At 44.7% G+C, this 13088-nt stretch overlaps 1 protein-coding gene across 4 annotated transcripts in view; it reads left to right on the top strand.

Annotated features, from left to right (window-relative positions):
• Positions 1–5295, top strand: part of CYRIB (CYFIP related Rac1 interactor B) — an 85860-nt gene extending 80565 nt beyond the window's left edge. For all 4 annotated transcript variants that reach the window (XM_042464204.1, XM_042464203.1, XM_042464200.1 and 1 more), the window contains 3 exons: positions 2232–2358; positions 3075–3145; positions 4466–5295. In XM_042464204.1, the coding sequence (XP_042320138.1) occupies positions 2232–2358; positions 3075–3145; positions 4466–4529 (262 nt within the window). In that variant the 3' untranslated portion in view covers positions 4530–5295. The remainder of the gene's footprint in view (positions 1–2231; positions 2359–3074; positions 3146–4465) is intronic.
• Positions 5296–13088: the final 7793 nt, after the last annotated feature.

Raw genomic sequence — 13088 nt, 5'->3', positions numbered from 1 at the left:
TTGTGACTTGGAAAACCGCTTTTCTTGTGGCCATCACCTCCGCCCGCCGTGCGGGCGAACTCTGTGCCTTACGGAGGGACCAGCCGTTCCTGAGGTTCCACAAGGACAAGGTGGTCCTCCGTACAGACATCACCTTCTTGCCGAAGGTTGTCTCTGCCTTTCACATGTGCCAGGACATTGTGTTGCCCACTCTGGCATCCAACCCGGCGTCGGATGACGAACGGCGCCTGCACTCTCTTGATGTCAGGAAAGCGCTGGCCTTTTACCTGGACAGAACTGCTGCCTCTAGTCGGTCCGAGAGACTTTTCCAATGCTACTCGGAACCGAAGAAAGGGCTGCCTGTGTCTGCGCAGAGGTTGTCCAAATGGGTGGCTACTACCATCCACCTCTGCTACGAACTGTTAGGCAAGCCTCTCCCTGGCAGGGTTCGGTCCCATTCCACGAGGTCAATGGCAGCATCCTCTGCATTTCTGTCAGGGATCCCCTTGGAGGATGTCTGCAAGGCTGCTGTCTGGTCCCAACCTCTGACTTTTATAAAACACTATAGGTTGGACACCAGGGCCATCCGAGACGCAGCTTTCGGGAGGGCTGTGTTGGTTTCAGGGTTGCATTGATTGCACTACTGATGTTTGTGTTATTACTTGTACAGTTTACACTGTTTACACTTGTTGAATGTTGGATTGCACAAGTTCTATGGGATCGGTCTTGCACGACCTCTGTTCCCTTCTCAGGTCTAGCAAAGTTATTGCTATGTGATTTGTGCATGAACAAAAAGACTGACTCTTATGGTTCAAGGTGTTTTATTGTAATAAATATACCTTTGGTTCACCATAGCTTTGGTCTCAGGACACTCCCTCCGCCGCATACCTTAGCTTGTCAGTCTAAACCCATTTGTATGATTCGCAGAGACCACGAAGAAGAAGGACAGGTTGCTTACCTGTAACAGTATTTCTTTGAGTGGTCATCTGCGAATACATACAAATCCCACCCGTCCGTCCCCGCAGTGTCCTGCTCACATTGGCTCTCTTTCCATCGCCTGCTTGGCAGAAAAATTGCGGAACTGGGGAAAGAGCGGGAAGGCAGGGGCCTTATAACGGGTGGACGGAGTTACCGCCAAAAAGTTTCAATATGTTGCAGAGTTAACTCTGCCCAGTGATTCCAGTAGGTTCCGAGCAGCACTGCGCAGGCGCAGTGAAACCCATTTGTATGTATTCGCAGATGACCACTCGAAGAAATACTGTTACAGGTAAGCAACCTGTCCTTACTTATATTGTTTCAAAAAATAAAGCAGGGAAGGGTTTTTCTGTTCTTTTCTGTCTGTTCATGTGAGACATAAAGAAAATTTACCCACGTCTGTTTCCTAGTAGCCTCATTAGAAGATACTACTTAAAATGCCAGATAGGGTGCTATGTTTCTATTGGTAATGTCTTTAAAATTCAAGATTTGCAACACCCGTTATGCTAGGTACCAGTTACATTCGTGGTTCTTACGGGAAATTTCTTTAATATTTCAATACTGGAAAGTATCAGCAAGCATCTTCATAGTTTTGTAAGTGGTTTATTCTCATTCATAATTTTTTAAAAATAGAAGAACTGTGTATCTTTGCACAGAGTGCTTTCTGATTAGAGCTTGAATCTTATTTAGCAATGGCAGTTTTCTCTCTTTGGTTAAAAGCAAAATGGAAGGCCAGGGTTAACCCAAATTTTGCTTTATTTATTGGGCACAAATTGATAGGATAGTTGAACTTGGTGCCTAATAACCTGAACTTGAAAACCAGCCAGAACTAGTTTTGGGGCATTCACTGATCACAGGCCCCATACAGACAGGCCAAAATAAAGCTGCTTCAGGTCTGTTTAAATGATGCATGTGTACCAAGAGTCCGGAAGCCGTGCCAAAGCCCCGATCCAGTCCTAAGAACTAGAGTACAACTTTGGTGCAGCTTCCGGACTCTTAGCACACATGTATCATTTAAACAGCATACCTCCAAAGTGACCTGAAGCAGCTTTATTTTGGCCTGTCTGTATGGGACCACAGATACTATTTTTCATGCTGCATTGTACGAAAGTGTGAGAGTGTGGTGTTTATGTGAAAAAAGAAATCTTTCTTTGAGAAAGACATATTTTGAGAAGGCACACCACTGAGCATGCTGATGTATAGTAAGTGGAAGCTGGCTTTAAAATTCAACTTTCAGTAACCAAGTATATGTTTGTACATGTTATTAATATTTCTAGGGAATACAGAAGCAGATTCACGAACGAGGAAACAGTATCATTCTGTCTGAGGGTAATGGTGGGTGTCATAATTCTCTACGACCATGTGCATCCGGTAGGCGCTTTTGCAAAAACGTCAAAAATTGATGTAAGTTCTCATATTGAATAGCTAAAATTATTTGGATTTGAATATCTGTATGGACAGAGTGGAGTGAGGGATATTTTAAGAGCACAAAAGATAATCATGAAAAAATATTATTGTTCTGGAGTGCTCCCAAGTGTTGGTATAAATGATACTGCTAATTCATAGCTACATCATACAGTCGGTCCTTCTTATACATGGATTTTTCGTACATGGATTCATGCATATATGGTTTGAAAATGTTTAAAAAAAGTAAAAATTTCAAATACCAACCTTGATTTTCCATTTTTTAAGGGACACCATTTTGCTATGTCATTATATTTAATGGGACTTGAGCGTACATGGGTTTTGTTATACACAGGGAATCTTGGAACCAAACCCCAGTGTATAACAAGGGTCCACTGTACATTACTTGCAGCTCTAACCTTAGTGCTCTGAGACTGTTTCCAGACTTGCAGGCTTATGTGAAGATGCCATTTATTGAACCAGCATCTTGCTCTGACTTACATTATCTTTGACTGCCTTGACTTCCTGTGATGGCTACAGCAGAATCTTTTTTAAATGTTGTTGTTACTGCAGGAATTAAGATGACCACATTCAGATGAAGACTAGATGATTTTCCAAACTTTTACAAAATTGACATTTCACACTGTAAACTGGTTGCATCCCATTCAAATCTGTTTTCATTTTCTGCATTGTTTTCTTTTTGTATCAATTTCTAGATGAAAGGATGCATTAAAGTTCTCAAAGACCAGCCACCAAACAGTGTAGAAGGCCTTCTAAATGCTCTCAGGTACCTAACTCTAACACTGAATGAATAAAGCAGCCTGCCTTTCTTTGTTCCCTCTCTATATTTCTTCATTCATTCCTTGATAAATTTAGTGATGGCTAAAAGCAACATTTTAAAGTTTGTTCATATTCGTCATTACGTTGTAAAAATGCCCTAATATGTCTCAGGGTATATTCACACTGCACAGTTAGAACAATTACATACCACTTTAATTGTCATGGCTCCGTCCTATGAAACTGTGGGATTTGGTGAGCTATTTAGAAGGCACCAAAGTATTCTGAAAAGAAGAGATTGAGGATTAGATCATGATAATTCTGTAGTGTTGACCTGGGAACTGTAGTTCAGAGTGCTTTAGCATCTTTCACAGGGAATTGCACATTCTTAACAAAAGTAAAAAAACCCAAAGATTCTGTAGAATTGGACTGTAGCTGTTAAAGTGTTATCAGACTGCTTTAATTGTGCTGTGTGGATACATCCCAGAATAATGATTGCATTCCTCTGATACTGGTGCTCACCTGTGTGTGTTCTCACACTATCTCATTTTCTCACAAAGGGGAGTAAGAGCTGCTTATAAGCTTATAGTGCTTCAGATTATGTTACTATTCCCATCAGCTGTAGTCACAGTGGGAAATTAGTTTCCGTCCAACAAAAAGTTGAGGGCCACATGTCTCCCACCGCTGTTATAAATTGTAACCTTTGTTTCCAGGAAGCAGGCCTTCAAAAATTATTCTTGGCAAATCAGCCACCCTTTCATTCACTTGGTTTAATGTTCAGAAGAAATGCACAGAATTCCTCTTTACACAACCAATCTAAATTCTGTTTCAAGAAATAATGGGTTCTATAACTACTGCACCTTTTTCTTGATAGTCCATTCAATTCCAACTCCCATCCTGGTTCCTGTCCCATTCAACCCCTTCCCTGCCCCACCCTGCCCTGTCCCCATCATTCATCATTCAGTGTCACTATGCACTGCCATTCCCCTTTGGGAGCAGGGGTGAGTGTAAATATTTTTTTATACTTTGCAACCATTGGAGCCCCCTCCCAACCCTACTCTTACCTCCTTCTTGTGTGTGAATGTATCATTTTGGCTACATGAGGATCCTTGTTCTGAGAATAGAGTTCATTATTAATAGGTAAGAAGATAAATCATTGTTGGTTATGTGCATTTGCTGAAAATGCTTCTGGCTGAACAGGAGGGACACATGGGTTTTCAGGGCAGGAGGACTTAGCAGTAATAGCCGTCTGATATCCCCAGTGACTACAGTTGCTCAATTCAATTTATGCTCTGTAAAATCTCCCCCCCTGCTCCCCCCCCCTTTTTAGGTACACAACAAAACATTTGAATGATGAGACTACCTCCAAGCAAATTAAATCTATGTTGCAATAACAGTTACCTGGACGTTCTGCCCTGCTGTATACAGTACAGTATTCTGCAATGACTGAGATGCACAGATCTTTTTCGAGTGATTGCAACTACTATCTTGTTCAGTCTTGCTTTTGAATTTTTTCTTGTCCTCTCTTCCATATAAAAAAAAATCACGTTCTTGTTCTTGAGTAAGCTGGTAACTTCTTTTCTGTGCCAAAATCAATGAAAATTATCACCTCTGGAAGGTAATTTTTACTTTTCAGAGTGGCCATTGTATGTGGCAGCTAATTCTGCATTGCGTTTTGGATTTCTCTGTACTGGAGAAAGTTCTGTGACTTGAACTAAATATTTTTAAACGTGGTTCTTTCTTTTTTGTTTTTTGTTTTTGGAAAACTAATATTTAATATTGCTTCTTGTGCATGGCAAAACTGCCTATTTCTGCTATTTAAAAAAAAGAAAGAAACCCTCAGTGACTTCATTTTCTATTGCAGCTTTTTTATGTGCAACCATGAGGAAACTTAAAAGCAGATTTGTTTAAATTAACTGTGTTTGTACAAATGGTACCCAACACAAAGGTTTTTTTTTTTTAAGAAAAGAAATGGGTAAAAACTGTTTTAAAAAGTTAAGTTTGCATTTTGACTCATTTTTGTAAGGATGTATGTTGTATGTTTAATAACTAACGTTTCAGAAGAAAAGTGGTGTGTGCGTAGCCAAATTACGTATGCATGTTCATGTCAAACGATTGGCTGTGGAAGACACCAATAAAGATTGGCTTTCATTTTTCTAAGTGTGGTTTGTTTCACTAGTGTTATTGTTAGGACTCTGGATTAGTAGCTTTTTTGTTTCAACCTTAAAAAAATAAAGAGAAAAGCTAATGTATTTGCACAGCACCATGAATGTGCTACATAAACAAATAAGATCATTTCATAATGCTCAGGCTCTAAACCTCCTATGGTGCCAGATATTTTGCATGTTTTCTGAAAAATAGGTTTCAATGTACCCTTTTTGGTCTTAGTCGCCAATATGCACAGAATTACAGGTTTAATGTGCTCAATTCTAAGTCACATGGAGGGTCAAAAGTTAACTTAATGGTGAGTTGACTTACAGACATTTCAAGCAGCTTTCTAGACATACTTCAAATTGCTCCTATGATTTGGAAAGCTTAGGTAAAAGGGTTGTATGCAACATGTCAAGAGCAACAAGAAAAATAGTTTTGTCCCAAGGATCTTAAATTCTGAAGTTTAATTTACAACACTATGGCGGGTTACAGACGGGCAGGGGAAGACGTCTTGGAGGTGTATTCTGCTGAATACGGAGCCTCCAGACCGCCCGCCCCGGGGGCGTGGCTCAGGTGTATGGGGCTTCCACATGGGGGGCAGTGAAGACGCCTCACCTGGGGCCGTTTCTGACCCGCAGTTTCCATACCGTCGCCTCGAAGGACACTGCAAAGAGAGAAGCAGCTTCCTTACGGGCAGCCAAAAACGGGGCTTTTTTTTTTCTTTTCCCAGCTGGCGAATGCGCAGCTGCGGCGCTCAGCACCGGCGGCAGAAAGCATATGTGCACATTTAAAGCACCCAAGCCCCTATAAACTTTTTCCCCCGCCCTGGCCAAGAACAAAGGTGGTCTCCTGCCAGCTGGTGATCAGCTGGTGTTGGCATCCTTGTCCGCTTGCACATTGCCAATGTCACCAGCATCATGGATGCCTCCTCTCCTTTGGTCCCCGTGCTCTTGCTGAATCTGCAATGCACAGCCACAGCTGTCGCCGCTGCCACCGCTGTCCCCCTGCCATCCCCCATCACCTCCCTTGTACATATGTAAATGTTTAAAGTTTTAGCGTTTTTTATTGTTAGGTGAAAATGGTGCAGGAAGGTGTGTAGGGGTTCACTTTAAATTCCAAACTTTCCACAATTCTAGCAGCGCATGCGTACATGCAGCTCTAGGGTTAGGGTTAGGGTTACGAGTCTTAAAATGCGCTGCAGCTGTGCTGCAGCTTCCACACCTGCATGGCAGCTGATGCTGCAATTAAAGCCTGACTGCAAACTGTGCATGTTCCAGGACCCCGACTCATTATGCGGCGCAGCAGACACTGAGCTTTTAAATGGGCAACTTAAATTAGCGGCGTAGCAATTCTGGCGTACCGGTGCAGCAGCTTACAGACAGAGATGCGCAGCTGCGCACTATATAGAAAAGAAGCGGGGAAAAGCAGCACATTTTTAATGCCGCTTCTTCCCGCTTGGGGCGTGCGGGGGGCGTGTTCATGGCGGCATTCAGGTAAGGGCCGTCTGAAGGCTATACCTTCATGACGTCATGAACACACCCCTTTTTGCCCGTCTGTATCCCGCCTTACTCTGGGTTTTATACTTAGTCTGCCCTTGCTACTGCAAGCTGTTCAGTACTTCTGAAGGGTCTGAGCCATCTATGAGGACTGCTTCTTCGGGTCCTTTGTGGTCCCATTACCAGAAGGGTTTCTGTTGAGTTTTTATGTTAGATCAGTTTGATTTGTGACAGTGATGGTATCGTCTCAGTTATTTTCATCATGGCTTAGAAGTCCCTGAAGCAGTTGCACATGGATTCTATACAATATGTATATGCTTAACCAAAAACAGTTTTAATCTGATGTAACTGCCCTTAAAGAAATTTGATGAGCTACTGCTGAAACAAAAAAGCTTTTCCTGTTTGAAGGCCCTTCACACTGATCACCTATTTTGAGACCAGCACTGGAGTCTCTACTTGCATGCCAACCTGGAGATCAAATTGGCAGGCTTGAAGGGTAGGATCTTCTTAGTAGCATCCCCACATTTATGGAACTCTATTTCATTTGATGCCTGGTAAGCCACATCATTATAGGCTGGGAGTGTGAATCGTAGTAACCTAGGTGTTGTTGGTTTGCAGCTCCCATCAACCGTAGCCACTACAGCCAATTCTGAGGAAAGCTGGAAGACGGAGTCAAAGAACATCTGGAGGGACTTATGACATACACACACATAGGCTCATCTTTTTCTCCTGGGGTTACAGTTGAGTTCAAATTCTTAATGGGTCTGTTTATTAAGTGGTGCTATATTTAACTTAATTATTTTATTTTATTTTGTTCTTATTGGTCGTTTGATTTATGTTTGATGTTTTTAAATTTTGTTACATGCCACATGAGAAGGTTTAATCTGAAAAGGCAGTCCCTATACCTTTGTCAATACGTAAATAATTGTAAGAGTGTTGCAGTTTTCAATGTGTGACTGTTAAAACTGTTTTGGCATTAGCTGTTGGGTTTGTTGTTGTTATGTACCTGTCGAGTCATTTCTGACTAACAATAACCCTGAAACAAATTTATCATGGGGTTTTCTTGGCAATATTTCTTTAGGGAGAGGTTGCCATTTCCTTCCTCTGAGGCTGAAAAAGGATGACTTGTCTAAGGTCAGCCAATGGGTTTCCATGGCTAAGCATGGATTTCAGACCCTGGCCTCTTGGAATATTAGTACAACATGCAAAGCACTCTTGAAACCAGTGTAACTGTTGAGGTAATGTATGGCATAGTCATACTGTATGTAAGGCTGGTGGCTAGAACCTGGTAGTGTTTGGGTGTGTGTGTGTGTCGGGGGGGGGGGTTCTTAGCAAAGAAATAGAGGAATGTCTCAGCTTCCTGCAAAAAGCATGAAGTGTTTGAAGCACCAGATGGACAACTCCAGGCAAGTCAGTATTTTTCCCATCTCTCCTGTGTGCAATGAGAGAAAGTTAACATAAGCTCTGTTTTTGATGGATACTATCTTTCTCATTGCTGCTCCTGCTTTCCATTTCACCTCCCAGCACCTTTCCCTTCAAGAATGTAAAACTCCCATTTTCCTTTTTAGGAGTAGGAAACTTTTACAAACAGCCCTCTTCCAGATAATGGGTGACTTGCAGATGTCCTCAGTATTAGCCAATGCTGAGAGATGATGGGGATTGTAAAATAATAACAATTGGAGGGCCCTAAATTGCCCAACCTTACTTAAATGGCGTCAGCCATGGAGCATCCTGGGAGCATAGCATCCCTTTTCTTACCCAGCCCACATAGTGCCCTTGTGGAGAAACTATCACTTCTGTTTTGCTTTTTTAATGGAGACTTTGGTGCCTCAGTACATTGTTTTAGGTCAGAATTAGACCTTTGGTGACTTCTAGGGTCATGATTCTCTGTGGCTTGGTTCCATTTTGTAGTTTTTCTATGATGGGGAGTTTGGACGGTGAAACTATAAAAGACTAATCAGGAAAGTTAGGTACTTAACAGTAGTACAAAAATTTATTTTAACCATTAATTGCATGTGATTACTATACTAATACAATTTTGGACATCCAGTGAAATAATTAAACAACATTAACCATTTAGAAAATGATCATAAAGTGAAAATACTGTAAAGTAACCATAATGTGGGACATCCCATCTCTAAACTTTAACAAATCATCATAATGTCCATAATACAAATGCATGTCCATTTAAAGAAAATATAAAGTTCATGTGGTTTATGCTGTAAGTTTTATAAAACCTGAGTTCTGAAGATCCTGTGGCTTGAAGAAATCTTGGAAATGACTTTTTAAAGCTTAAGGTTTAGAGCTTCAAGGAATTTGAAGATTACGATATGAGTTTTGCAGTAACAGGTTTGAAGATCCTATGGTTTGAAAAATCTTGAAAATAACTTTTGTTAGAACATAAAGATTGGAATCTAATGGCTTCAAGAAACTTGAAGAGAAGGTTATTTCTGTACTCTTTTCCAACCGTTTCAAGAGGTCTTCATCAGTCCATGCCTTTACACTTCTTTTAGATTACTCAAAAGTGTGGGAAGTCACCATGGGCAAGCAGAAGGTTCACTTTCTGGACAACTGTGCTTCTGCTCTCTCTGGCAGGCACACACTCTCACAGCTGGCTAGCTGCTCAAACGCCTCTGGGCCCTTGCTCTCAAAGTGACTCCACTCCACTCCCAGCATTTATACTGCTTAGGTATTTACACTTAATGCTACCAGGGTATGTTTAGCCTGGAAAAGAAGGTTAAAAGGTGGTATGCTATGTCATATTGAGGCTGGAGCAAGCTTGTTTTCTGCTGCTTCAGAGAATAGAACCCAGAACAATGGATGCAAACTATGGGAAAAGAGATTCCACCTCAATATTAGGAAGAACTTCCTGAGAGAGCAGTTTGATAGTGAAATACACTGCCTCAGAGAGTGGTAGAATCTTCTTTGGTGGTTTTTAAGCAGACGGTTGATGGCCATCTGTCATTAATGCTTTGACTGTGCATCTTACATGCCAGGGGCTAGGACTTATGGCCCTTGAGGTCTCTTCCAGCTTTGTGATTCTATGATTCTACTTTGTGAGACCACAGTTGTAAGTGAGTTTTAATTTATCAGCTGGGGCCAAGATCCTGCATCAAAGAGACAAGAGTGTAAATTTATGCTCATAGTTACTAACACTACCTTAGTGAATTATGATGTGCAACTGAACACTCAACCACATGATGGTGGGCATTTGCCTATAATGCACAAACACACATAATGTGGAGTTGTGTGCATCCATGCCTAACAATCAATCATGGGTCATGCACAATTCCATTTCTACAACCCTGAATTGAATGCAGCCATTCTGCATTGGACAAAAATGCCCAGCAGCTTCCATAGGGGAACATAGCCATGGACTGGGACTACAGGGTCTAAACCCTTATGAGCCATGATAATGGGGTTGCCAGTTCAAGGTTATTGAATGCCACCATAGGAAACGATGAGACTCAAGGTCCTTTGATTGTTATCTGTGCGGGAGTCTGAAAGGAATCCCCTGCAGATATGAAGGGATGACTGTATTAGCGCACACACCTTACAAGCAGTTCTCTCACCCTAAGATTCCTTCCCCTTGGCTGCAACTTGGAGAATGGGACAGGTCCTGTGATCTGGCAAACTTAAGGTAAATCCCATACTTAAGAGGAAAATAATGGCAAACCTGAAGAAATCCTGCCAAGGAAACCTAAGGTATGGCGGGATACAGACGGGCAGGGGAGGACGTCTTGGAGGTGTATTTAGCTGAATGCGGAGCCTCCAGACGGCCCGCCCCGGGGGCGTGCTTCAGGTGTTGGAGCTTCCACACGGGGGGCAGTGAAGACGCCTCACCTGGGTCCGTTTCGGACCCGGAGCTTCCATACCGCCGCCTCGGAGGACGCTGCAAAAAGAGAAGCAGCTTCCGCACGGGCGGCCCAAACCGCTGCTTTTTTTTTCTTTTGCCGCATGAGAAGTGCGCAGCTTCGCAGCTGCAGCGCTAAGCAGCGGCGGCAGAAAGCCTGTCTGCACATTTAAAGCGCCCAAGCCCCTTTAAACTTTCTCTCATCTACGAGGCCATGGAGGCTGGCATCTATGTGCCAGGGAACCCCAGCATCAACATCACAGGCCAGCAGATCGGGCCCCTGATACTGGCTGACTGTGCCTACCCCATTCGGAAGTGGCTCATGACCCCCTTGAAGAGAAAGAGAAGAAGAAAGCAGGGGAGACTGTGAGGAATGCCCTGGCAGATTTTTTCCTGACAAGGAGAATCTGAAGGATGGCTCCTGTGCCATCATCTGTGATGTCAGAGTGCATTGTTCTGTAATAGCATAAGCACATGAATAAATGTATCCCATTATCCACAGTTTGAGTCTGCCTATCATTCCTGATCTGTGCTGTGGGCATGTTTTGCCACGTGCCTGAGGGGGACACACACAAACACACACACACAAAAGGTCTCCTGGCGCCTGTTTTCCTGGGGCAAAAAGATACATCAGCTCCAACTGCCAATTGCCCCTTTGACAATGTATCAATCCCCCTCAAATTCAAGCTTTCCTAAGGGCCCATTTGAATGTATCAATGGGGCACCCAGAGGACATCTATTGGGGGAAAGATTCAAACTGCTCCTCTGAAAGCTTTCATTGGACTAGGACCACCTTGGCCTAACGGCCCAGAGCCGCAGGTGCCCATATATACCCGTGCGCAACTGTGCAAGACCCCAGGATGGCGATCAACATGGCAGAGCCACGCAGGAGGGTCCCGGCCCGAATCGCCTACTGGACAGACGAAGAGGTCGGGATCCTCCTGGACTCCCTGATGCCACAGGCAGCCGCGAGGAGGGTGATGGCTAGCACCAACAAGCCCAACCGGGGGCATTTTCTCGAGGCATCTCGTGCCCTCCGAAACCAAGGGTTTCAAAGAACGCTGCACCAATGCAGAGTGAAGTTTAAAACTCTGAAGGCAGCGTTCTTCGAAACCCTTGAGGATTTCGGAGAGGCGCCCCCGGTTGACAGGCAGCCACCATTCTTCTCGCGGCTGAAGGACCTGTGGATCAGGGGAGATCGGCCCAGACCGGAAGATCGCCGTCCTCCAGGTAAGCCAGAGCTCTTGCCATGCCCTGTCCTACCCTCCTTGACCCTTCTCTTGCCCTCCTCTCCTTCCTGCATGGTGCCAATGCCATCCCTCCTCTTCCCTTCTGCAGGCGTGCGGCTGAGGCGGAGGCGAAGGGAGGGAGGGCACCCTGCCAGGTCGCCCTCTCCACCATCCTCGGGGGATGAGGATGTCCCCGAGGGTGGGCCACAGCCAGGACCAGCTGCTGTGGCCCCTCCGCAGCCAGAGCAGGCTCCTCTGGTGGCAGGTAGGTCCCCAGGGTGAGGGGTGGGGGTTGCCTGCCTGCAGCCCCCACAACACTTGTGCCCTCGTCTGCCATGCCAGCATGGTAACTTGGGCCTTTCCTTCCTTTTTTCCAGGGCTTGAAGTCCTCGCTGCTGTTGCTGCCGCCGAGGAAAAGGAGCCTGGGCCGAGCCGCCGCCTGCCAGGAGAGCCAGGGCACTTGGGCCTCGATGCCAGTGCCCTGGATCGTGTCCTCCAAGCCCGGCAGCAAGGTAAGTGTAGAGGTGAACCCAGGGAAGGGAGTGGGGGCACCCAGAAACCCTGCCTGTGGGAGTGGGTGATGGGCTGCACAGGCTGATCCTAACCATCCTCTTTCTTTTCCCCCCACAGAGAACCGGACGGAGAGGAGGTTCGCTGCGCTGGAGGAGAAAGTGGACAAGCTGGCGGAGAGAGTCTCCTCCATGGAAGAGACCCTCCAGGAACTCCTCCGCCGGCTGCCCGCCCCACCGCCTCCTCCCCCTCCCTGAAGCAGCTTCCCTCTCCTGCCCCCTCTGCCATCCCCCCTTCACCACCCCCCTTCACCCTCCCTCTTCCCTTTGTAAATAGTTGTAAATAAGATTTTTATTGTTGTTATTGTTGTTAATAAAAAAGTTTATTTTTTAAAAAAAATTTGTGTGGTTAATTATGCGCAACTGCGGCGGTGTGGCTGTGAGTGTAAATGAGGTAGCAATCTCCAAACTCTGTCCTTCCAGGCGTTTGGACTTCATGTCCCAGAATCCCAGACCACAGGGCAAGGTGGCTGGGGATTCTGGGAGATGAAGTCCAAACGCCTGGAAGGACAGAGTTTGGAGATTGCTGGTTTGGGGACCAGTGAGCCAGGCATGGTGGGAGGAGAGAACAGGAAGGGTAGAATAGATTAGATAGGGCTGGGAGGGAACACATACCGTGGGAGGCGAAATGATGTCTTTATGGGACATCATGGGA

The sequence above is a fragment of the Sceloporus undulatus genome, chromosome 4 (assembly GCF_019175285.1).
Source record: "Sceloporus undulatus isolate JIND9_A2432 ecotype Alabama chromosome 4, SceUnd_v1.1, whole genome shotgun sequence".
In the NCBI taxonomy this organism is placed as follows: Eukaryota; Metazoa; Chordata; class Lepidosauria; order Squamata; family Phrynosomatidae; genus Sceloporus; species Sceloporus undulatus.
This window is presented reverse-complemented; position numbering and strand designations above follow the sequence as displayed.